We start from the raw sequence: 26890 nt of genomic DNA, 5'->3' as shown, positions 1-26890 counted from the left end.
GCACTCTGCGCCAGGGCCGGGCCCCCATACACCCACCCGCCCACAACCCCAGCAACATACCAACCAGGACCCAAGTCCCCGAGGCCCAGCCAGGGCCCCAGCCCGGAGACGGAGCTCCCCCAGAACCTCACGCCCGTCCCGGACCCACTCAGGGGCAGCCAGGCTACCAGGTCAATAACCCACGTCCATCAGCACAGACTCTCCCCTAGCCCCGCTGCACGCAGCCACGAGGAAACCGTCACCTAAGAGCCAACAGAGCCCCTAATAGGCCATGACCGCTACCCCGGGTTCAGTCCCCCAAGGAAGATGCTCCTGGGGAACCCTCCGAGGCCCTAAGCCTGTCCCTACCCCCACACCAATCACAACAGTGAAGGCGGGACCAAACTATGACCCCCCACCCCCACTAGGTGATGGAGCTGATCAAAGGAGCCCAGAGCAATTGATCTGATGTGGTGGCAGAGGCCGTATCAAGACTAATGTAATCTAATAGATAATTTCTATATTGGTCAGAATTAAGACTATTTTTATTTTTCCAGTTCATGAGGACTGTTTTCTTGGCTATGCATAGGGCAGTGAAAACCATATGGGCTATATTCTTTTCTGAAGTGACATTATCTAAGCTGCCCAACAAACACACTAAGGGGGAAGTTGGAATGTTACATTTCAGACACTTTGATAAGTCTTCACATATCTCGCGCCAAAACTTCTGAACTGGTGGACAGAACCAAAGAGCGTGGATATAATTGTCCGGTGAATTGGTTTGGCAGTGTGAGCAGTTGTTGGTAGACGTAAAGCCCATCTTGAACATCCGATGACCTGTATAGTGCACTCTATGTAATATTTTGTATTGAATTAATTGAAGACTGGGATTTCTAATTAGATGAAAGGTTTTTAAGCAAATCTGAGACCAGAAGTTTAGGTCTAAGTTAACTGATAAATCCGCTTCCCATTTTGCAATAGGAAGTGATATTGATTCATCTGTTTTAGAAAGCATTCTGTATATTTTGGATAGTAATTTGGGGGGTTTAAGAGTAAGAAATTGAACCACGCTTGGTGGTGTTTGTAGTTCAACTTGACCCGGTTTAAATTTCTTTTTTTACTATGGATTTAATTTGTTGATATTCTAAAAATCTTTTCTTGTTGATCCCATATTGTGTAACTAGTCCGTCAAATGAAATAAATTCGGTTCCTTCTAGTATATGTTCTACATATTTGATTCCTTTACCACTCCAATCTGAAAAGTTTGTCATATTATTGTTTTGTAATATGTCAGGGTTGTTCCAGATAGGTGTACATTTGCATGGGTGTTGGGTCTGTCTAGCACAGGCATTTTTAGATAAATAGCTGTATATGTTTACAAAATGTACAATTAGATTACATTTGCATTTCAAGTTATAAAAGTTTACTCAACGTGTCTGTGGGGTTTTTTTGTACAGTAAAGAAATACTACTAGGATTTTAAGTTCTTTGTGTGATTTCAGATCACTAATACTAATGCAGTATGTCAGTGAAAAAAACAACTAAATTCAGTTGAGCTGAAAAGATACCAAACAAGGCAAGGGGAAAAAAATAAAATGAAACAATCTGAGGGTGAAATACAAACGTAAACTAAAAAGGAGTCAAAAATGGCCGGTTGTATTTTGGAGGGTTAATCCAACAAATCACGAAAAATTAGGTTTAAATTTTTTTTCATGACAGTGCAGATTTCTGACATTTTGTGTAATTTAAGCTGTAACAATGTGATTGTTTTCTAACAAAAAACAGTGAAACTTAAGTTAGACTTGTGTTAAATGTTAAATGTTAAATGTGTTTGTAAATGAACCGCCCCATGTTGTGTAGCTTTCTGGATTTTATACTTATTGGGCTACATATTTATTTATCATACATGCTATACAGTACATAGCATCAAAACTCATATGTTTTATGTAACTAAAGTGTTTAATTATGTGGGCTACAGAAAATAATTAAGTTGTAGACTATATTTATATGAAAAACATGTATACTTACTGCATTTGAATCATTTTAACCATATGTAACCACCTGCATATGTGTTTGGGGGGAAAAAAGGGCTTCGATTTTGCCACCCTCATGCCACCCTAAGAAAATTTCTCTAGATCCGCCCCTGGGTGGAACGAATGACCAGCACGCACAGGGTGTGCAGGAACACTATGGCGCGGAGCACACACATGGGAGTCTAGAGAGCAAAGGGGATTTTGTGTGCATCTGTTATTTACCTCACTGTAAACAAACGTACTGTTTTCACTAAAGAGTCTTTCGGGTCCTCCTTCCCCACATCCCATGGTTTGCTCTGGCAAACCGTGACATTAGCAGCATATTAGTCAGCTTAGAACACAGGGATTTAATAATAGATACACAAAACGGAGCATGCCCGTTCCGGCCGGCTTTAAAGGGTTAAAGTGAAACAGCAACATTTTACTCCTCCCCTCACGTCACTCAAATGCAACAAAGCAGGAAACATGATGTTTTTCCTCCTTAGTAGAGAGGAAGAAAAACGCCCAGAGAGATGCACAGACGATCAGACTGAGCTCAGACCAAACTAGCAGCTTCCTCTGAGTGAGTCCAGCTACAGGAGAGAAAAGTGGAAAACTCCAATACTGCTGCTTCAAGCTGCTGACGCTCCACACACTGAATGTGAGTTTGAGCAAAAACACGACTCAAAGGAAGTTTCAGTGAAGGTGGTAGAGGAGGGAGGGGAGCCAGGACTGACTGTACTTCCTGTCTGCTGTTTTCAGCTTCACTCACAGACTCAATGGCTTCTAGATCAGAGGAGGATCTCTGCTGTACGGTCTGTATGGAGGTCTTCAGAGATCCTGTTATTCTGTCATGTAGCCACAGCTTCTGTGAACACTGTCTGAAGAGATGGTGGAGAGAGAGACCAACACACGAGTGTCCACTTTGTAAGAGAAGATCTTCAAAGAAGCATCCACCTTCAAACAAGGCTTTAAAGAACTTGTGTGATTCGTTCTTACAGGAGAGATATCAGAGAGCTTCAGAGGCTCTCTGCAGTCTGCACTCTGAGAAACTCAAACTCTTCTGTCTGGACCATCAGCAGCCAGTGTGTCACATCTGCAGAGACTCAGAAAAACACACCAATCACAGATTCAGACCCATCGATGAAGTTGCACGACAACACAAGAAACTTCAGGAAACTCTGGAGCCCTTAAAGAAGAAGTTAAAGGTTTGTGAAGAAGTTCAAGTGAAGTTTGATCAAACAGCAGAACACATTAAGGTCCAGGCCCGACACACAGAGAGGCAGATTAAGGAGCAGTTTAAGAAGCTTCACCAGTTTCTAGCAGAGGAAGAGGAGGCCAGGCTGGCTGCACTGAGGGAGGAAGAGGAGCAGAAGAGTGGGATGATGAAGGAGAAGATGGAGGCTCTGAGCAGAGAGATAGCAGCTCTTTCAGACACAGTCAGAGCCACAGAGGAGGAGCTGAGAGCTGAAGATATCACATTCCTGCACAACTACAAGGCTGCAGTGGAAAGAGTCCAGCGCTGCCCCCTGCTGGATGATCCACAGCTGCCCTCAGGAGCTCTGATAGACCAGGCCAAACACCTGGGCAACCTGACCTTCAACATCTGGAACAACATGAAGGACATGGTCTCCTACACTCCTCTCATTCTGGACCCAAACACTGCTGATCCAGACCTCATCCTGTCTGAAGATCTGACCAGTGTGAGAGGAGGAGAGAAGCAGCAGCTTCCTGATAATCCAGAGAGGTTTGATCATTCCTGCTCAGTCCTGGGCTCTGAGGGCTTTAACTCAGGGACTCACAGCTGGGATGTTGATGTAGGAGACAGTACACCGTGGGGACTGGGTGTGTTAGCAGAGTCTGTGCAGAGGAAGGGAGACATATGGTCTGGATTATGGATAATATGGTTTGATGAAGGTGAATACTCAGCATGGTCACCACCAGGTCCTCTCACTGATCTCTCATTCCAGAAGAAGCTCCAGAGGATCAGAGTGAATCTGGACTGGAACAGAGGAAAGCTGTCGTTCTCTGATCCTGATACTAACACACACATACACACCTTCACACACACTTTCACTGACAGGATGTTTCCATACATCAGCACTGTTGATAAACTGAACGTGTGTCCGTTGAAGGTGTCAGTGTCAGTGCAGCAGATGAGTTGAGGATGATGATGTTTCTAATGTTGTTTCCTGTCAGTGAGTTGAAGCTGTTAAACTGCAGCTGTCCTCCTGCTGCCTCGTTGTTCCAAAGCTCTTTGTTTCTCTTTTAGTTTCACTGTTTCTTTCTGTTTCTGCTGTCCACCTTTTCACATGGAAAATCATTTCACTGTTTCTCACTGAATGACTCCCCAAACTAGATTTGAAATTCTATCAAGTTTCTAATCATTACAAGTGATTCATGTTTCTATTTGATGTGTAAATGGAGATGATTTAGTTTGCTGGGATATGGACTGACATGTGTTGAATGGGAGGAGCAGTTTGTTGTTGTCTTCTTGTCTGTTTATGACAACAATAAATATGTTGTTGAAACAATGATTCATGTTTAACTCCATATATGAAATGTTTCTGATCTTTGAATTCTGTTTGATTAAAGACTTTCTTCATGACACAAATGAGATTTCAGTGTATTAATAGAACTAAATAAGCTCAGAGTTGAAAGGCTGGAGTATTATGTACGTGCTTCACTGTCAGGATCTTCAGGGGGATTCAAAGGGAAACATCAAACTGCTGTAATGAGATAAACTAGTTGGGCTGAACACACTTATCTGTAGTTTGTCTCCATCCAGGATCATCAGAATATAATGAACATGTGTGAAGAGCAGTGTCGTGTAAGTTACTTTACATTAGTAACTTAGTTACATTACTAGTTCTATCAAAAGTAACTCAATTCAGTTCAATTAAATTTTATTTATATAGTGCAAGGCACTTTATGTTGTACAGTAGATCCAGAGAAAATCTAAACAATCATATGACCTCCTATGAGCAAGCACTTTGGCGACAGTGGGAAGGAAAAACTCCCTTTTAACAGGAAGAAACCTCCGGCAGAACCAGGCTCAGGGAGGGGCGGCCATCTGCTGCGACCGGTTGGGGTGAGAGAAGGAAGACAGGATAAAGACATGCTGTGGAAGACAGACAGAGGTTAATAACAGATATGATTCAATGCAGAGAGGTCTATTAACACATAGTGAGTGAGAAAGGTGACTGGAAAGGAAAAACTCAATGCATCATGGGAATCCCCCGGCAGCCTACATCTATTGCAGCATAACTAAGGGAGGATTCAGGGTCACCTGGTCCAGCCCTAACTATATGCTTTAGCAAAAAGGAAAGTTTTAAGCTAATCTTGAAAGTAGAGATAGTGTCTGTCTCCTGAATCCAAACTGGAAGCTGGTTCCACAGAAGAGGGGCCTGAAAACTGAAGGCTCTCCCTCCCATTCTACTTTTAAATACTCTAGGAACAACAAGTAGGCCTGCAGAGCGAGAGCGAAGTGCTCTAATAGGGTGATATGGTACTACAAGGTCATTAAGATAAGATGGGGCCTGATTATTTAAGACCTTGTATGTGAGGAGCAGGATTTTGAATTCAATTCTGGGGGCGACCGTGGTTCAGGGGGGTTGGGAAGCACATCTGTAACCGGAAGGTCGCCGCTTCGATCCCCGGGCTCTCTGTCCTGGTCGTTGTGTCCTTGGGCAAGACACTTTACCCTATTGCCCACTGGTGATGGGCAATAGGGAAGCTTCTTCAGTTCTAGTGTCAAATAGTGGGGAGTCTCAGATATGATATGATATAATGATATAAATGAATATATGAATGAAAATAAATAGTGGCATTGTAAAGCGCTTTGTGTGCCTTGAAAAGCGCTATATAAATCCATTATTATTATTAAACATTTTAGGGAGGTTTTTAAAAAATTGTGTCTATTGTCTTGTGTAGTCTGGAAGATGAGTGGATGATGGGGTGGGTGCAGTTTTCTCTGTGGTGGGGTCGGGTGGGCTGTCCCGGGCTCTGTGGGGCCGTGCGGCGCTGCTGAACTGGGCCCCGGTCCGGATGGGCCTGGGCCCCCTTTCCTTGGTGGGTTGCAGAGTCTGGGAGTGCCTACTGGGGTCAGCAGGGAAGCTGTCCCCAGGGAGGAGGCCTATCTCGGGCACGTCACATCACGGGACAGTGGCACGGTTGCCCCTCCGTTGGTCTTCCTTGGTCTTCTTTGCTCTTGGTGCCTCTGGATGTCTGGAGCCAGTGGCGGAGCGGGGGGGTGGCTTACTGGGCTTAAGCCCGGGTTGTTTTTTCAGAAGCCTGGGGTCTTTTGGAGTGTAATTTTTTCATAATTAGATGCCTGGATGACAACTGTATTAAGCAAAAAACTACACACAATATTTAAAGCACATAGCGCACACTGTGGGAATTTACGACTGTGCGTAAATCCCCCCTAGTATTGGTATGTTCCGAGCTCAGGCACTAAGCGGGGCGGGGCAGCTGCTGCATGAGAGTGTGCTGTTAGAGAAACGGAGCCAGGCAGACAGAGGAGAACTGAAGTTCGACCAGGTACCAAAGCAAATCATTCGTACTGTACAAATAATGTAAATATGTATCGCGAAAGATTGATATCAAACAGATCACTTGACCCATATGACGTTACTTACTCTTCGAGTGAATCAACAAATGGCGAAATGAAAAGCCGAACAACAACAATGCTGTTTCTTTAGAGAGTCTTAGCTTACATGTGTGTTTATTTCATATTTTCAGTTGTTTCCCTCCACGGCTAAATAAATCGGTTTCAGTAATGCACTGATATACAAGAATGGACATAAGGAGCTTCTTTCAAAGAAAAACTCTGGTAGATGTTATTTTATATATTATGCTTTGTATGTTGTTCAGTATATTTCTATGCAAAAGCAAGAGGAACTTCAGTACACAGCAGTATATTCACAGTTGAAACCAGATATTTACATACACTTTATGGAAAACACAAGAACATTTTTTTACTGTACAACATCAATTTAGAGTAAACTTGTTTTGTTTTGGATAAATAAATATTGAAATATCTTTTGAATTAGTTAAATGTCAGAATAAAGATAGACAGAGCTTCTATTTTTATCACTTTCATCAAATTTAGGAGTACATATACACTAAGTTTATTGTTAATTAATAAGAAAACTCCAGACGATTCCATTCTGAGCTGAAGAAGCTTCTGATTGGTTAGTAGAGTCCATGTGAGTAAACTGGTGGCACAGCTGTGGATGCATATAAGGCAAAACACAGAGCCTGTTTCTGTGACATGGGAAAATCAAGAGATGTCAACATGTCTGTGAAGGTTCTCAGTCATCCAGGTCATCGTAGTCAAAGAGATGTCAACCAAAACACCAGGAAAAGAATTGTGGACCTCTATAAGTGTGGCTCAATTTTGAATACAATTTGGTGCCATTTATAATTAAGAAATACAGATAGTTTCTCTCTTTACTCTTAAAGTTAACAAATATGTTTTTTATATTTATCAATCTAAAAAAATAAACATTTAGTCTAATTTGATATTAAAATTAAAAAAGTGTTTGTTTTTTGATCTGAAGAGTAAATATCTGGTTTCAACTGTATATTTGATGATTGTCAGCAAAAAGAGGGAGAGAGAGGGAGATGGAGAATGATAGAACAGAGATGAACAAGAGGAGGTGAGACACACATGTTAGTCAAACGACAAAAGAGTGACTGTGTCCAGTCTGTTCCAAATTTGTTAGAGGGCTATCAGCCATATCATCCTGAAATGCTTGACTGCAAATCTGAAGAAGACTTCCTACAGATCCTCAGTGCTGATGAGGTGAGGAAACGGTCTTCCTGTGACATGCACGTTGCAAATTATCTATGACATTCCCATTCTATGTAACTTGGTCTTAAGTTTGGAGATGGTACTTTGTCTCACTCCAAATAATGCTGAATCTTGGTTATGTGGAATACCAAGTTGAAACAGCCCTATAGCATGGACCCTATCTAAATCTTTTAAATATGGCATGCTTAGAGCAGATACCCACGGACTGCTGTATCAGGGTCATGCTAATCACGAGCCAATCAGCCACCTGATTTTCAGCACCTGGTTTACTGGAAGCTCACATCAAGAAACAATAGCAGAACAAGTGGTTTGTCGTGGATGCAATCTACATACTCAACTCTGCTGCTCAACCAATGAATAAAAATTTCATTATAAATGTGGCTCCATATAAAAGGGAAAGAAACAGGCTTTGCAGTAGTATAGGATTTATTATCAAAAAGCATTGTTACAACACACAAATAAACAAACACTAATTGAATCACTTTTGTGCTGCATGTTCTCTAAATGTTAAAAAAAATAAAACAACAACATCTGTTTGTACATCTCTTTAAAAAACAACAAAACAAAGAAAAACTCTGAAATGAGACAGAACTGTCTTTTATGCTGCTTACATATGTTAGCGATTGCCCTTCAAAAATAATTTGATTTAATGAATTAAATATTTATTTAAAATTTAACACACGTTGATAAACAAAAGAACTAAATAATGATCTGGAAGAAAAGGAGCACACTGAACTTTAACCATCATTAAATGTAACATCAGGGTTTCTCTGATACAATTAGAAGAATAATGTAATGAACTGAATTAAGAATGCTGAGAGTTTTTACTGCTCTGGACAGAAAATACTGATTTGAATATCGGTCATCTTTTCACTCAGGTGTTGCAGTGATTTGACTCCTGGTCAGTGCGAGCTCTACCACCTACACACTGCTATGACTCTGTCCCACATTTTCTAAACATAACACTTTTAAGCAATATCAATTATCGTATCTCATTAACAAAATCCTTTTCCACAGATTCTACAGCCTTCATTCCCTTGTGTGAATTTGTGTGAGCTTTCAATCCTGATTGATGAGGGAATCTTTTCCCACAAGTGCTGCAACTATATGGCTTCTCACCTGTGTGACACCTCATGTGACGCTTCATGTTAATCCATTGACTAAATTCTTTCCCACAGGTGATACAAGGGTAAGGTTTCTCACCTGTGTGAAGTTTGACATGTGTTTTCAGGTTGCTTGTACTCTTAAAAGTTTTTCCGCATGTCATACAAGGATATGGTTTCTCACTTGTATGAACCCTTCTGTGAGCATTCATTTTTGAGTTGGAAGCGAACACTTTCCCACAGGTGCTACAGGAATATGGCTTCTCACCTGTGTGAACTCTAAAATGTGTAGTCAGAAGGGATCTAAGGAGAAACGTTTTACCACAGATGCTACAAGAATATGGTTTCTCACCTGTGTGAACCCTTGTGTGAACAACCAATTTTGACTTGTAATTGAATACTTTCCCACAGGTGCTACACAAATAAGGCTTCTCACCTGTGTGAACTCTAACATGTGCAATCAGGCGTGATTTAAACTGAAAAGCTTTTCCACATATGTCACATTGTTCAGTCTTTTTTCTTGTCCCACTTTGACCCTGACTCTCTGACACAGCAGCCATTTTTACTCTCTTACTGTCACTTTTCTTTCTGCAAAGTCTCCTCTTCTTCAACTCTGCATTTTCAAGTAACCCCAAGTCCACATGGTGACTTTCTTCCTGATCTTGGCTCTCAGCAGAGCTGTGAGAGATTTGTTCACTGTTTGGTTCTGCTTCACTGTGGTCACTTTCCTCATAAGCAGGAGTCACCATGAAGATATCAGGCTCCAGCTTCACTCCCAGCTGCTCTCCCTTCTGACTGCTGCAGAGATCCTCCTGTTCCTCATTAATCTGTGGAGAGTCTGGGTCCTCCTGGTCTACACTGGAGCTCCTCACCTCGCTATAGATTGGCTGGTTTGCGAGTGGCTCCTCCTCCTCCGCCGCCTCCTCACAGACATGTAGTTGTTGGACGTCTAAAAAAAAGAAATGGAAATTTTTTTTTTCTCTAAAACAACAATCACCAGAGAAAATATATTTTGATCTGAACCATAAACAGGTCTCTACATAGTGAGAATTTGGCCCACTGAACTTTGCAGAACTGTTGTAATTCATTAATTAGAGGGTTTTCGAAAAACCGTCTTTTTACGGTCACGCCACAGCGAAATCTTCATTTTGTTTTTCTTAAGGTGAACTTGCTGGTATGTTTTGGATTATTATTCTGCTGCAGAATCCTAGTGCCCTTCAGTCTCTAATAAATGGTCGGATATAGGGCCGGGCCATATTATACCGTTCACGGTAATACCGGTACAATGTTAAGCAACGATAAGAAAACGCGATACAATATGGGTGAAACGCACATGCGCAGTGCCTTTGTTTTCATATGCACATGGCCGAAAAAGCATGGAGGCAACAGAGAATGAGAAGGGAAAAAGCGGATTGTTGAGTGAAATGGATGAACCAGAATTAGTTTGTAAAAATGGTGCCACTTCAGTGATGTGGAACTGGTTTGGTGTCCATCAGATACACAACAAAGCACTTTTTCCCCCTGTAGAACATGCAAGCAGGCCGTCGTTATTGCCGTATAAGGCACCCGTAAATCTGGGTCTTAAACTCCGTCCACTTCAAGTCCCAAAGTCAAACGAACACTGCAGCATCCCTGAGAGTTAAAAACTGTCTAAATTCTTTCATCTTTAATAAAATCATCAGCATTGCTGCTTTACCAGGTGTAACTATGAAGTTTAACATCCAGGCATCCATGAAAACAGAATTTATTACACTTAACGGAGTTAGAAGCTAGCAGGAAGTTAGCGGAAGTTAGCTCGCTAGTTACCCAAGCATGATATACCGTGTTCTGACTGAGAGATTTCTGAAAAAATTCAAACGTACAGCTCTGCTATCACTTCCAACATAAATGAAGACAGGTAACTAAACAGCAGTGACGTTTGTAAGGTTACTGAAGTTGGGCTAGCTGGTATATAATGATGTGCTAAGTGATCGCTAGCGATACAGCTATGTTAGCATAACAAAACAATGAAGCTGGAGGATGAACGCTAACACTTTTCCACTCAAAAGTTAATGTGAAGGTTCCTGATGGTTAGAGACAAATACAATCACATGGCAGGATGCTGTAAACGGACCAAACTTCAGTCAGGAGAACAACTGAGATAATCCATCCACAATACGAGGTTAGTCATTAATATACTGCAGCAACATGGGAATAGAGCAGCTGTGATAGAATACAGCATTAATGAATCAATGGTATAGAAGTGGAGGAAGTAAGAAGAATGAGTTGAATAAAGTTTTATTTATCCGACTGCTTTATTTCGCTTAATGTGCCTTATAACCCCATGCACCTTATGGTCCAAAAAATACATATTTGACTTTTTTTATTTGGCACACTGCAGTTTAATGTAGCAAAACACCTCTTTTTAACTTCAGTGGATATTATACATGGTTATGCTCAGGATATGTCAGCCCATTTCTACTGGAAATGCCTTTTGGTTAAACTTTCAGCACTAGTAAAGTTGTGAAGTTGTATTTTGTGTCGCAGAAATTATATCGTCAGTTATATCGTTATCGCAAATTTTCAAATATATATTCTGATAAATATTTTTGGCCATATCGCCCTGCTCTAGTCGGATATTCTCCTTCAGGATGTTTTTGTAGACAGCAGAATTCATGATTCAATTTACCACAACAAGCCTTGCAGGTGTGAGGCAGCAAAAGCAAAAGCCCCAGACCACCAATACTGCCCTCGCCATATTTTACTGTGAAAATGATGTTCCTGTTCAGAATTGTTGTTACTTTTACACCAAATGTAAAGAGACACATGCCTCCAAAAAGTTTCCCTTTTGCCTCGTCAGTCCACGGAATATTTTCCCAATGTCTTGGAGATCATGGAGACTTTCCTTTGGCAAAACTGAGACAAGATTTTATGTTACTACATAGCAGTGGTTTTCACCTCGTAACTCTGCCATGGATGCCATTTTTGCCCAGTCTCTTATAGTGGAGTCATGAACTTTGACCTTAATTGAGGCAAGTGAGGCCTGGAGTTCTTTGGATGTTGTTCTAGAGTATTTTGTGACCTCCTGGATGTGACCTCGGGAGTAATTTTGGTCATTCGGTCACTCCTGGGAAGGTTCACCATTGTTCCAAGTTTTCTCCATTTGTGCATCATTTGGCTCTCACTGTGTTTCAGTGGAGTCCCAAAGCCTTAGATGTGGCTTTGTAACCCTTTCAAGACTGATAGATGTCAATGACTTTGTTTCTCATGTTTTTCTTTACATTGTGGAATGATGTGTTGGTTTTTGGGATCTCTTAGCCGGCTTCACTTTGTCAGAAAGGTTCTATTAAAGTGATTTCCTGACTCAGCCTGCAAAAAGGTGTGATTAATCAGTTAATTCGTTATTTAACAAGGGGGCAATTCCTTTTTCACACAGCACCAGGCAGGCTTGGATAACTTTTCTCCCTTGATAAATAAACTCATCGTTTACGAACTGCATTTTGCATTTACTCAGGTTATCTTTGTCTAATATTTAAATATGTTTGATGATCTGAAACATTTAAGTGCGACAAAATGTGCGACGAAAAGTCAATAATCTTTTGACTTTAGACTTGAAAAAATGTTCTACGACTTGCAACTTTGTTAAGTCTAATTGTTGAATGTTGTAATCGTAGTTCTTAAATTTGTAAAGTCTTAGTTCAAACTATAGGATCAAGACATTCCTTTGTCCCCCTCCCCAGCCTCTCGAGGTTCTGGGAGGAGGCTGTAGTGTTTTATCACAGACACATCCCTTGTAAAGACTCTGTTTGATGTTGCTTCCTGCTTTTATGATCCTTTTGGTGAGCAGGAGGTCACACAAACGCACTCGCATCACTCACACACTCACACACAGTGCCTTGTCTTTGTAACCAAGGGGGGTTTTACATCAATACTAGAGACGGCATGATGCCACTTTTTTATGTCCGATGCCAATATCATAAATTTGGATATCTAACAATACCGATAGTTTATTTCACAATCAAACTGTTTGTTTTTTTTATACCTTGCTACATTTTGTATAAGTTATACTCAAGTTTAAAAAATAAACACTAAAGCTAATCTGTTATACATATATGCAAAAAATACCCTGCACCCAAAATATTTCATAGTTCAGCAATACTAATCAAGCTAATAAACTTAAAGGGAACCCCGACTATTGTGACAAGTTACTCTAAATATGTTACAAATTATCTCCAATAATTAAAAACATACTTGAGAATAACTACAATTTTTTTGTTATTCATTAAATCTTTGTTGTTTAAAACTATTTTGGAGCCGTGGGAGTGGCCATGTTTTTTTAGCACACAATGCATTCTGGGATGATGACGTGTATTGGTTGTCGGCGGTGTAGGTGCTTTCGTTCAGCTAACCTGTTTTGTTAAGTGTAGCACCGGTATTAATTAACTTGCCTATTAGTGACCTTGTTACGGCTTGGTAGACCAGCACTTCCGGTCTTTAAGGCTACGTTCACACTGCAGGCGAAAGCGCATCAAATCCGATTTTTTTGACCCTATGCGACCCATATCCGATCATGCTATGACAGTGTGAACGGCGCAAATCCGATATTTTCAAATCCGATCTGGGTCACTTTCGTATGTGGTACTGAATCCGATACATATCCAATGTTTTAGAAAGCGACTGCTGTTTGAACGGTCAAGTCGCATTAAATCCGCCTTTTACATCACCGACACAAGACTGAAGCCAATTATCAGCGCCAGAGAAGCGCCCGAGAAGACATCGCGAACGCTTCCTGGCCATCCAGTGTAGATGTCAGTGAAACTGTTGGGAAGACAACGTAAACATTTTATTTGTACTGTATAATCTGCAGATTCTGACAGAAATCTACAGCTATCCTTTGAAGCACCGCTCCTCTCTTAAACGGCAATAAGGATCATTATTAGGTTATCTACATTATTATGTAAATAACAAAATAACTTAAAGCAAAAATTGGGAAACGTGAAGTCCGAAGTCTTTATATTAAGGGCCATCAGTCAAACAATATTGTTTGCTCTGGGTCTAAAGAGAGCGCGTTGTGTGTGACATCTTCTTTTGCGCATGCGGGCCGCTTTGAGCGTTCACACTAGAGCGCGTTTGCTGTCGCATTTTATATGTAGTGTGAACAAGCAGACAAAAAAATCGGATTTGATCAAAAAATCGGAATTGAGCATTAAGACCTGCAGTGTGAACGTAGCCTAAGTCTGACGTTATTAGCCATGTCTGAGTGGAAACTCCGCTGCAAAAATCAAATGATCACTGCAGCATTACTGAGAGTTGAAAAACTGTCTAAATTTGTTCATCTGTAATAAAATGATCAGTGTGACTGCTCTGCCAGGTTTAACAATTAAGTTTAACATCCAGGCATCCATGAAAACAGAATTTATGACATTTAACTGAGTTAGAAGGTAGCAGGGAGCTAGCTCACAAGCTTCCATCTAAATATAATATACCATGTTCTGACTGAGAGATTTATGAAACAAATTAAAACGTACAGTTCTGCTATCACTTCCAACATAAATGATGACAGGAAAGTAAACAGCAGCGACATTTGTAGGGTTACTGAAGATTGGCTAGCTGGTATATAATGATGTGATACGTGATCGCTAGCGCGACAAGCATAGCATAACATGGTAAATGGCCTGTATTTGTATAGCGCTTTACTAGTCCCTAAGGACCCCAAAGCGCTTTACACATCCAGTCATCGACCCATCCACACACATTCACATACTGGTGATGGCAGCTACATTGTAGCCACAGCCACCCTGGGGTGCACTGGAGGGTGAACACTAACAAATGGACTTTTTTTCCCCATTCGATAAAAATTAATTTGAGGGTTCCCAATGGTTATAGGGACAAGTGCAATTGCATGACAGGATGCTATAAACAGACCAAACGTCAGTCAGGAGAACAGCAGAGATAATCCATCCACAATATGAGGTTAGTCATCAATATACTGCTGCATGGGTTTGGCTGCATCGTAAGTGTTTAAAAACACTTTAAAATGATTAGCGGTGATAAAAACCGAGAAGCCGACAGTGATCACTGACTGTTTTTAGGGGCTTGTTGAGATTAAACAGAACAAGATACAAAGCATTAAAACATGCTAAAAACACAACAGTCTTATTAAATGCAGAATACTTTGGGCCCGGAAGCAGGATTCATCACGTTATTACTTAAAGACCGAATACACGGAGGCTAACAAGGGCTGCCCAAAGAACATCTGGATTAACATACGGCTTCAAAAAGTTTAGGTGCTTTACAACAAATGCTCGGTCGCCGTTGCCATTGAAAAGCAGTAGCCGCATACACACCAGTAGTTTTCCCTCACTCTCTCGTCCTCGTGTGATGGATTGTTTTCATCTTCATCAAAACTAAGTGCTGGTTAACTATTTTCTTCCTCTCTCTCGGTTGCTCTGGTCCAAACTGGAAAGGTTGAACAGAAGCCATTTCCAATGCGCCGCTAACTGTGAACTCGATGTGGTGCAACCGTATGACGTCACTACCCAGAGTGCATTGAGAAAAAAAAAAAATAACAATGGTGGGCTATTGGTAGAGCTGGGCGATAGAACGATAATGATATGTATCGCGATATAACTTTTTCTCGATAGAAAAATTACACTATTGCGATAGACCTCGCCGCTCTTGTCCTCTTAAAAAAAAGAAAAAAAAAAGAACAGCCAATCCAAATTAAGTAGCGCAGAGCCGAACCAATCACAGCCGCAGCGTCACGTCGCGTGACTTGTTACGTACAGCACAAGTGCCAAGCCGCACATGTGTATTTGTTTGGGAAGCAGCCAGCCACCGTACCGCCCGGGTAATGGAGGAAATGAGTGTGCCGACTAGAGAAACATCAACCGAGCGTGACCGAAGGTTACCGAAGAGAAAACAGATGATGGTTCCAACGCCGGAGAGATTGTCGAACGGAAGAGCCATAGAAGTTCCGTAGTGTGAAGGTATTTCGGCTATTTCAAGTCTGACAAAAAACAGAGTAGCGTGCACTGTAAATGTGCCGAAAGCAAGTCTGGAAATACAATAAACTGGTGCATGCTCAGGCTACGTCCACACGTACCCGGGTATTTTTGAAATTCACTGAAAACAAAGATTTTTAAAAACTCCGGCCAGGGTGGATATTTTTGAAAACTCAGTTTTTGCATTTACGTGTGGACAGAAAAACGGAGAAAACGCATTTTTTGACGTCACACTGTGCGCCACGTTATTGTGTCGGTGAAATGAATTTCTACAATACTGTTACTGTTAATTCTACTCTCTGCAGTGTTTAAATGCTTACATATACACACAGTTACTGTCCCTCCACACATACGACTCTGTTCTGCTTCTATGCCCCAGCTTTGTTTACTTTTTCCCACCGAGGCTTCTAGACTTCTGATTGGCCAACATTTCTGCACGGTTAGGAATCTAGCGCCACCTGCTGCTTTGGCATGTTCATAGCAGCGTTTTCCTTCATTTCTGCCTTTATGTGTGGAGGGGATTATTTTTTAAAACGAAAACGGAAAATCTCCGTTTTCAAAAATACCCGTGTACGTGTGGACGTAGCCTCAGTCTCTGACTGGAAGCGCTAATTCGTCATTCGGCTTTTGTCAGACTAAAGTAACTGTTACAACTGTTTGAAAAGCTAAGCTATACAACAAGGAGAGATTGAGAATTTCCTTTTAGTTCTCAGTTTATTTGATATTGACAAAAGTTAGTCAGTTTTGTCTGTTCTTCTGTAAAACAAACTAAGATTTATTTTTAGAATTAATATTTTGTTTCTAAGTGGAATTGACAATTTAGTCTGTTTCGTTTGTTCTATTTTGAAACTTAAACGCTTTAGCGGCTGCCTTTTGTGTAGTTTGCAATATTTGCCTTTATTTATCTGAAAAAGTCTCATGTTCCTTAAGTACATCTACCCTGTTGAACTTATTATGGGAAATAAATATTTAAATAAAAACAAGCTGCTGATTATTTCACATTTTACTTGTGAGCAACGGCACATTTAAATCTTACAAATATAGTTATTTGGCTGATATCGTGATAGATATCGTTATCGGCTGAAACAAAAAAAACATATCGTGATATGAAAAAAATCTTATATCGCCCAGCTCTATCTATTGGTAAATCGGTTTGATATAAAACGTGCTTAAAAAGAAATCATATGTGGTATTAAAAAACGGCAAATGTGTTATTGAAAGCACAGTACATATTTTAGTGCAATCACGTCTTAAAAGATCTCTAAAACCCTTTTAAACCTACACCATCCTTTCTATTCTGGTATTTTAAAGAGTACTTAGCGGAAATATTAAACAACCTAAGTAATGTCTGTGAAGGTTCTCAGTCATCCAGGTCATCGTAGTCAAAGGAGCTTGCAAAGAAAAGCGTCTGGACTTCTTTTAAGTTGCTTGAAGACGTTTCACCTCTCATCCGAGAAGCTTCTTCAGTTCTAAGGTCAAATGGTGGGGAGTCCCAGATTTAAACCCAGTGGGAGTAACCCCCCCACAGAGGGACAAAAGGACCCCCTGATGATCCTTTAATCGCCTGAGCCAAGGTGGGAAACTGGGCGTGGGACCCAATCAGCCAGAGTTTCGGGTGAGGTCAGATGGCCCAGGATGTGAGTGGGCGTTAAGGCGTCTGGGGAGGGAACTCAAAACTGGATTATAGATGGCAGAGAGCTGGTGTCGTAAACCCCCGCCTCTGTTCAAAGATGGTCGCTCACAGTGGACATAGATGGCTTCTTTCACTCCTCTTTCAAACCATCTGTCCTCTCTGTCCAAAATGTGAACATTGGCATCCTCAAAAGAGTGTCCTTTATCCTTAAGATGCAGATGGACTGCTGAGTCTTGTCCTGTGGAGGTGGCTCTTCTGTGTAAACCCTAAGTAATAGGGTTGCTAACTCCCAGCCCCCCCCCAAAGAAAAAGGGGAACCACCCTCCTCCTCATGATGCTTAAACGACGTAATCGACTTTAATTTAATGCATGTGTAAAGCAAAAGGGAGTTTTCAGCTATGATCATCATTCATTGTGCACAAATGACTAGCAGAGTTTTGGCCAGTTTGGTCTTTTGCAAATGCAGAATAATTAACTGAAATAACTTAAAGTGCACATTTCTGTTCATTGTTCAGTTTATATATTTTTGTTTTTCAATCTTTATAACTTGCACATTGACACATAAAAAAATGTACTGCAATGAATCTTTGTTTTGTACTTCACGAATGTCTACACTGTTTGTCTGCTTTTGAAAATTTTCATTGAATGTTTATTCTGTGAATTTATAGTTTAAAGAAGGACTGTTATTGCAGCCAAGTTTAATTGAGCTGTATAACGGAGGTGATATTTTATCATTACTCTGTGTATACTTTGTAAGTTCAGTTACACTTGTTTCATCGTGTGTCAAGATAAATACAGATTTTTAAAAGAACATATGGTCTGTTATTTACATTTAACATATATTTGCAACACTGTTTAAAAAAAGACTAAATAGGTCTTGAAATTCAAAGTTTCAGAGTTGAGGATAAAGATTTGAGACTTGCAAAATAATGACTTGTTCCCATCTCTGTTCCAAAGAAATATCATATCCTTCAATGATTTTGAAGGACAATGAACATCTCAATCAACTCTGTTACTGAAGCATCTTAATTGGTTTTAACAGAAACGTGATGCATTCTTGCTGCTTATTAAAGTTCTGACCTTTATTTCTTCCTGTGAATCATCCCAGTTTTACAAACCTATTCTGTGCAGCTTTATATCGGGTTTCCAGGTGGTCGCCAGCAGTTTGAGCCACTCATCATCAGTTCTGACACCATCCGCCTCCAGCTTCACTGCCAGCTGCTCTCCATCCGGACTGCTGCAGGGTTCCTCCTCCTGTCTCTCTTTCATCTGTGGAGGCTCTGGATCCTCCTGGAATTCTGAAGAGAGAAACAGAGGTGAAATTCTGAAACCACCAAGGTTAGTTTACCACCAAGCCTCAGTTATTTTGTTTTTTTGATGCATGCAGGCAGCAAGCCGAGGAGATACCACAACACCCTCCCTATCTTGTTGTGACGCCTGATAAGCGGTAAATGGGCTGATTCTTATATAGCGCTACTCTCCAGGATCACTCAAAGAGCTGTATAAAATGTGCAACATTTAAAGATTTTTGCCTTCTAGCTAACATTCACACACATTCATACTCTGATGGATGCATCGAAGATCAACTTGGTGTTAGTATCTTGCCCAAGAATATTTGGCAGACTGGGGGAGGCAAAAACCAACCTTCAGATCAGTAGATTTAAGTCATAGATCATCAAATTCAAATAATAATAAATGCTGAACTATGAAATATTTTAGGTGCAGGCTATTTTTTGCATACAGAATAGCTTTAGTGTTTTGGTTTTTAAAACTTGACTATGAACTTATAGAAAATGCAGCAAGATATTTATAAAAAAGCTTTGAGTATAAAATACACTATATCAGATTCATATCAGTATCTGACATAAAAACGTGGTATCGTGCCATCTCTACTAAACAGTTTCCAACCACAGGAAATTTTAGTGTCTTCTTTTTTTATGTTTGAGATGCAATTTTTATATACACTGTAGGAAAATATATTATAATGCAAATTTGCACAAATTTTGCATCAAAATAAACTATTTCCAACAATGTAATTTAAATTCTAATCATCCCAGAAACTATACAGAAAGACATAAACTCAAACATTAACTTTAAGAACATCAGCAGATCTTTGTAAATGCCCTATAGGAAAAAAATACATTTTCTGTGAAAGTCTAAGGAGCTTGCAAAGAAAAGCGTCTGGACTTCTTTAGGTTGCTTGAAGACATTTCACCTCTCATCTGAGAAGCTTCTTCAGTTCTAGTGTTAAATGGTGGAGAGTCCCAGATTTCCGAGAGGAACAAAGGACCCCCTGATGATCCTCCACCTAATCACATGAGTCAAGGCATGAAACTGGGTGTGGGTCACAATCAGCCAGAGTTTCGGGTGAGCTCATTGTGAAACCTGGCCCCACCTTATCATGCGAATTCCTGAGGTCAGATGGCCCAGGATGTGAGTGGGCGTTAAGGCATCTGGGAAGGGATCTCAAAACTGGACTATAGATGGCAGACAGCTGGTGTTGTAAACCACCGCCTCTGTTCAAAGATGGTCGCTCACAGTGGACGTAAATGTTCATGTAGAAATTCATGCCCTCTCAATTAGCTCAAGATTAAAAAAAAAGGCTAAGTTTGGACACATCTTCTTGTTTAGTCTAAGGAGCTCGGAAAGAAAAGCGTCTGGACTTCTTTAAGTTGTTTGAAGAGGTTTCACCTCTCATCCGAGAAGCTTCTTCAGTTCTAGTGTCAAATAGTGGGGAGTCTCAGATTTAAACAAACAGGGACAAAGAACCCCCTGGTGATCCTCTACCTAATCACATGAGTCAAGGTGTGAAAATGTGTGTGTGGGTCACAATCAGCCAAGGGCTGTATCCCAATTCAGGGTCTGCAGCCTTAAAGTACGCAGCCTCAACCATCCTCAAGGGCCGCGTACTCAAAGACCGCTAAGGCCAGAAGTGCGAGGCTTGTAAAATGGGACGGTCTAGCCTCCGTTGCGCTGCCCAGGTTGCCTAGCAACCATGATACTAACAGCTGACTGCAGTCTTTAGCTGATGCCCAGTGTCTGATATTTTACACAAATTAGAGTCCGAAATTAAATTAATCACCAAGGTAACAGCTTTCTGCTCCCAGCTAACATCAGAGAAATCCCGGAGACGCTGACGAGCTTTCATGTCTTCATCAACAGAGAGGAACCTGAGCTCAGCACACGTGTCCGTACCTGAGCCGTGTGAGTGTGTGTCGGGTCTCCGGCTGATATCCAGCAGTCTGCGCTGACGCTGGATCTCCTCCTCATACTGGACGATGGTTTTCTGAACCTCGCAGAAGATTTGTTGGCAAACAGCAGCCAGCCTCTCCTGTATGAACTCTCTCAGAGACTCAGCTGAACACATGGCTGCTTCAGCTGCTGCGGGTCGATAGAAGCGACAGCGACGCTGTGTTATTGGTGTTTGATCGACAGGAACAGGAGCGATACTTTACTTTGTGTCTCTGAGCTCAGCCCGCTTAATCAAACCGGGACCAATGTCTGCGCAAGCGCAGCTCCTATCCCTGCTCTGCTGTGGTTTGCCGTGCGCGGTCACGTGACTCCCTGCAAACCGCCCCAGATCTTACGGAGTCCTGAGAGGGACAAAAGAGAAAAACGGATTCTCAAACTGATACACACACGCTACCGTGACAATGACACGCTGTCACATTTTATAATTCTCCTCTAATGCCTGTGTTATTTGTGATGTTACTGAAACCATCGTCTTAAAAAAGGTGATTGTCACAAGAAGTTTATAACATTGTGGAAAATGTTGTTATTGCGATATTGTTGTGTACAGCTGGGTATTAAAAGTTTAACCAGACTTCAATAATAGTACTGTAAGTGCTAAAAACCTGTATGTTGGGCATTTTTGTGACATTGACTTTCAGGGGTTTTAAAAGTGAGCTTCATAGGAAACTGCTCCCTGAGGCTACACCTGCATACTCCTGCCGGCTGTCCCATACACTATAAAATAAATTAATCTCACTTTGTTATTTAAACAAACCCACTTGTACCTGCAATGAATTAACCTGTGTTTGAAAAAGGAGGTAAAGACTTTCTTCTAAAAATAAAGTAGAAGGTCTAACACGCTCAATCAGAGAACTACATTTCAATATGTTCTTATTGTTGACACCATCAGACTCTTCTTAGCTGTAAAAACGTCTTTACATGAAGTCTAATACAGTATGGATGGTCAAATATGAGGCTGCTGTGATGGGGCACAGTTTGCAACACAGCAGCCCAGCCTCATCACAGCAGAAATCCAGATGCCTTATAGGCACAGCTTTATTATGACAGGATAGAAACTGCTAACAAACCATCTGTAATTCTGAACAAATGAAAATGCTGTGAGGTTCAATTGTGGGGCCTTTTCCAGTTTTAAACCACTCAGGCCAAGGACACCTAGTTAGTAGACAGAGTGCACACTAGAAACTGTCTCTTCTTCTGACAGTAATTATTGAAGTTAACTCAGAAAGATCAATCAGAGAGAAAGAGACTAAATAAATATCATTAAAAGTAGCTGTACGTAACTGCTCCTGACCCTGAATCCTCCTTTAGTTACGCTGCAATAGGCGTCATGGGAATCCCCCAGCAGGCTGCTATAGATGATTTTCTCAGTATTTTTTAGGGTCTTTGCCTTATGAGCACGTCCTTCATTTCTTCTGTTGGGTTCCAACTTAATGTTTGAATTATTTAATTTCTTTAAACTCTTATATAATTTCTCTATATTTTGTATAAGAGGGGCCAGACTTGGACCTAGTTTTTCTTTTTTAAGTGTTCTGCAGGCTTGATGAAGGTGTTTCAAAGACATTCTTTGGACGTTGCTTTTTAAGTCCTGTCCTCGTACCTTATAGGGAAGTGTATTCCTACTTAAATTCCTACTATTTAGTTTATTTTGTTTCTGCTGAAAACTTCAATTTGCTTCATGGAGGAGAGTTCATGCTCTCTCAATTAGCTCAAGATTAGAAAAAGGGTAATATTCTGATGTTGGAGTTTCATGAACGCACCTCTGGGAGCAATCTAAATAAACTAAACAGTCATCTTCTCTCAGATCATTCGACAAGGTAGAAACTACTTCTGCATATTTTTAGGTTGCACTATGTTGTACACTCCACATGATGTCACATTAACAACAGTTTTAGTAACAACACTCTGGACTGCATACTTAAAAAAAATGTGATTTTAATGATTTCAGTTCTTTCCTGTAAATTTTACTGGTTTATTCCCTATACACTTATTTGCTGGACATGTACCAGTTGATGGATTTGGAGTGTCCCTTTCACAGCGCAATATTTTTGAACCAGGGTGTTAAAATAAATCTCAAAGGTACCACTATGACTGTTAATTTATTTGGAGAGCAGAAAGCCTAAGAATTACCCACAGTTTTAAGCAGAGTACCAGAGAATCCTGCTTGTTGTGTTCATGTTCAGAAACACAAGTAAGTAATAATCATACATTGCAAGCATCACTTTCTGTCTGGCTTGTTTGGTTTGCATAACCTGTATTTTATTAGCTGCAAACCAACAAAACCAGTCAAAAGTTTGGACACATCTTCTTGTTTAATCTAAGGAGCTTGCAAAGAAAAGCGTCTGGACTTCTTTAAGTTGTTTGAAGACGTTTCAACTCTCATCCGAGAAGCTTCTTCAGTTCTAAGGTCAAATGGTGGAGAGTCCCAGATTTAAAAGAGTTTCCCCCACAAACAGGGACAAAGGACCCCCTGATGATTCTCTACCTAATCACATGAGCCAAGGTGTGAAAATGTGTGTGTGTCACAATCAGCCAGAGTTTCGGGCGAGCTCATTGTGAAACCTGGCCCCACCCTATCATGTGATTTCCTGAGGTCAGATGGCCCAGGATGTGAGTGGGCGTTAAGGCGTTTTTTAGGACTTTACCACACAGTGTTTTCTGGTGTGTGATGCAGTGATGTGCTGTTAACTCACTGATAGAGTTCTCCTGCATCTGTACTCGCATCCTGCCGACTAGTCCACTTTTTTCACCACACAACACTCAAACAGCCTCCATAAAGGAAGATTACCAGGTTGGCCCAGTTATGTTAGATATTAGGGCTGGGCCATATCATACCGTTCATAGTAATACCGGTATAATGTTAGGCAATGATAAAAAAAAATGAAATATCGCGATAGAATATGGGTAACCTTCCTTTCCGAACAGATTTTAGGTGGCACAGGGCACTCAAAAATCTGTCAAAAATGTTTTAGCATGACTTTGCTAAGCTACGCAACCGCACTGCTTGATGGATTGTTGGAGCATTACGGCTACCGTAGTCGGGAGCCTCGCGGAGTGATACGTACTGTGCTTCAACGTAATATTATTGCATTGTGTGTGTTTAACCTCACTTTAAGTTTTGTGCATATTATACATGGTTATGCTGAGTATGTCGGCCAATTTCCACTGGAAATGCCTTTTGGTTAAAATGTCAGCAAGGATTTTGCATTTGCACTGTTAAATTTTTATATAACTTTAATGCACATAAAAAACAGCTGCTTGTTTAAGTGAAAATACATTGATGGGTTTTTTTGCACTAATAAAGTTGTGGAGTTGTAAAGTATTTTGTCTAGTGTCAGTTATGTTGTCAGTTATATCGTTATCGCAAATTCTCAAATATATATCGTGATAAATATTTTTAAATATATTTTTTTGCCCTGGAGTGCTGCTCTACTATATATAAGCATACTTCAAATTACTGTGTATGAATGATAATCAAGAGACAAACTTTGAAGATGCAGAGCATGATGTCCCATCATCAGACTGTAAACAAACATCCACCAGGCTTCTTTGTTGGCACAGGTGATGATTCTCCTATCAGGGATCAGTAGAGTGTATTAACCTGTGGTATAAGCAGCAGTCACTGAAATATTACTGTTTCAGATAAGAAATCTAGCACATAAAAGCCAGGGTGGGAGGGATCTCTGCAAACTGACTTAACTCTGCAAGTGTGAAGCTCAACAAAAATCTGACTCTCCAGTCACAGACAAACAAAAAACTCCAGCTGGGAGATAGAAAACGCTGTCTGGGTCTTGCTGGATGTTGCTGGTCAGAGTCCCACATTAGCAGAGTGCTTCTTGGTCCCACTGACCCATGTGGACAGCGACTGTGGAGAACTGTTCTGGAAAACAGAGAAGAGAATTAAAATGACAAAAGCCAAACAGGATTTCCAGGTATTAATCTGGTACATCGCTTCACTGCAGTCTTATGTATTTTCCCCACACCTGAATAAAAAATATTATTATTTACATATTTCAGCTGATGCAGCCTGACTGAAACGCCGATTCTAAATGTTCAGCACACACACAGAGACACAGAGGTACCATTTAAAGTTTAGTGTTAACTTGAGTCACTGATCATTTGCAGTATTACAGAGTCTGGCAGTCTTTGCATGATGTCCACGTCACTGTAAGTTTCTAGCTGACTCTCAGGTGTGACAGGTGTGCCAGCAGGAAAGAGTAATAATAACCTGCATCCTGAGGTTTGTCATGCAGGATTAAAGGAGCCAGGCTTTGTTCACACAGCTGGGATTGTATTTTACACTGACCCTGGGTCAGTATAAGTATCATACAGTTTAAACGAAGCACTGAAACTTGCACATATTTATTATAGATGCACTGAAGCTAATCGAGATATTTGCTGTCAATCTGTGGCTGCGATTAAACACTTTACTGGAAACTTTATTAACTAGTAACTTCATCAGTCATGACAGAAGCTAATATTTCTGTGCTAACATAAAGGATCTCAGATCAGCTGCTGCCATCTTGTGGCCACAGTTGGTTACTGTCTCTGAAAGTTGTCTCATGTTTCCTGTTGTCCTGCTAACAAAGGCTGGAGCTCATCATGCTGAGAGGGCAGCAGCATTTTGTGGCTCTTCACACATGTTCATTATATTCTGATGATCCTGGATGGAGACAAACTACAGATAAGTGTGTTCAGCCCAACTAGTTTATCTCATTACAGCAGTTTGATGTTTCCCTTTGAATCCCCCTGAAGATCCTGACAGTGAAGCACGTACATAATACTCCAGCCTTTCAACTCTGAGCTTATTTAGTTCTATTAATACACTGAAATCTCATTTGTGTCATGAAGAAAGTCTTTAATCAAACAGAATTCAAAGATCAGAAACATTTCATATATGGAGTTAAACATGAATCATTGTTTCAACAACATATTTATTGTTGTCATAAACAGACAAGAAGACAACAACAAACTGCTCCTCCCATTCAACACATGTCAGTCCATATCCCAGCAAACTAAATCATCTCCATTTACACATCAAATAGAAACATGAATCACTTGTAATGATTAGAAACTTGATAGAATTTCAAATCTAGTTTGGGGAGTCATTCAGTGAGAAACAGTGAAATGATTTTCCATGTGAAAAGGTGGACAGCAGAAACAGAAAGAAACAGTGAAACTAAAAGAGAAACAAAGAGCTTTGGAACAACGAGGCAGCAGGAGGACAGCTGCAGTTTAACAGCTTCAACTCACTGACAGGAAACAACATTAGAAGTATCATCATTGTTCATTGAGAAAGGGATACAAAATCTTGAACATGTTATACAAAATGGAAAGTTTATTTCATTTCAAGAAGTTGTATCCAGATATGGAATCATCAACAAACACATTTCTTAAATATCAGCAACTGAAATGAGACATACCGGAAAATTTTAATCCCAATCAATTGAATCTAGAAATATCTATACCTAAAGATGTGTAAATATCTGTGCCCTCAAATGGCTATCAAAATATCAAAAGCTTTCATTTAAAATTGATTCATCAATTTCTGTCTCAACCGTAAAGTGGGAGCAAGATCTTTTCATTAATCCAGAGTAAAATGTCTGTATGTGCTCAATACCTTCAAAATGAGTGAAAGCCCAAACTTACAGGACAAAGGCTGTCCCAAATGGGCCTTACACACTCAAACATATGCACCCATTGCAAAGACAACTCTGCTGAGAACTATATGCAAGCTATATGGTCCTGCACGCCTTTCTAGATGTTCTGGCAGAGGATGTGTGAAGACTTCTCCACATGGTTTAGTTGCAGTATCCCAACCTCACCCAAAGTGTGCATCTTAGGTGACATCAGTAACTACACAACTAAATACATCACTTATACTCCTTACTTTGTTATGCATCACTAAGAAAACTGTTAAATAAAAAAAAAAGTTTGTGTATCAATCAATATTTACATTTATTTCTAGATCACATCAGTCTGTAGATAGTGTTTTCCTCCTCAAAAGATGAACTGCGTTTATTCGTTTCTCTCTGGTCCCCACTGATTCATCCTATTATTTAATAGGGGTGGTCTCATTTGCCTGGGTTCCTTAATAGTGAATTAAGGCATTCT

The 26890-nt window shown here is 40.5% G+C and overlaps 2 protein-coding genes across 3 annotated transcripts; one reads left to right on the top strand and one right to left on the bottom strand.

Moving 5' to 3' along the window:
• Nucleotides 1-2769: 2769 nt before the first annotated feature.
• Nucleotides 2770-4155, top strand: LOC146634904 (nuclear factor 7, brain-like). 2 transcript variants are annotated; one of them, XM_085342804.1, is made up of 2 exons: nucleotides 2770-2800; nucleotides 3014-4155. In XM_085342804.1, the coding sequence occupies exon 2, from the start codon at nucleotides 3373-3375 to the stop codon at nucleotides 4153-4155; it is 783 nt and encodes a 260-aa protein (XP_085198930.1). In that variant the 5' UTR covers nucleotides 2770-2800; nucleotides 3014-3372. The 2 variants fall into 2 exon arrangements, with proteins under 2 accessions (XP_085198930.1, XP_085198921.1); XM_085342795.1 differs by having other exon boundaries at nucleotides 2770-4155.
• Nucleotides 4156-8689: 4534 nt separating this feature from the next.
• LOC146634903 (uncharacterized) lies at nucleotides 8690-20978 on the bottom strand. Its single transcript, XM_085342773.1, has 3 exons — nucleotides 20723-20978; nucleotides 18646-18825; nucleotides 8690-9860 (listed from the first exon to the last, which is right to left on the bottom strand). The coding sequence occupies exons 1-3, from the start codon at nucleotides 20892-20894 to the stop codon at nucleotides 8791-8793; spliced, it is 1422 nt and encodes a 473-aa protein (XP_085198899.1). The 5' UTR covers nucleotides 20895-20978; the 3' UTR covers nucleotides 8690-8790.
• Between the last annotated feature and the right edge of the window lie 5912 nt (nucleotides 20979-26890).

Source organism: Diplotaxodon limnothrissa, linkage group LG3, assembly GCF_057381915.1.
Source record: "Diplotaxodon limnothrissa isolate DT_005_m linkage group LG3, D_limnothrissa_male_GT1.1, whole genome shotgun sequence".
Classification (NCBI taxonomy): Eukaryota; Metazoa; Chordata; class Actinopteri; order Cichliformes; family Cichlidae; genus Diplotaxodon; species Diplotaxodon limnothrissa.
Note: the sequence above shows the minus strand (reverse complement) of the source record. Positions and strands in the feature narration are given on the sequence as shown.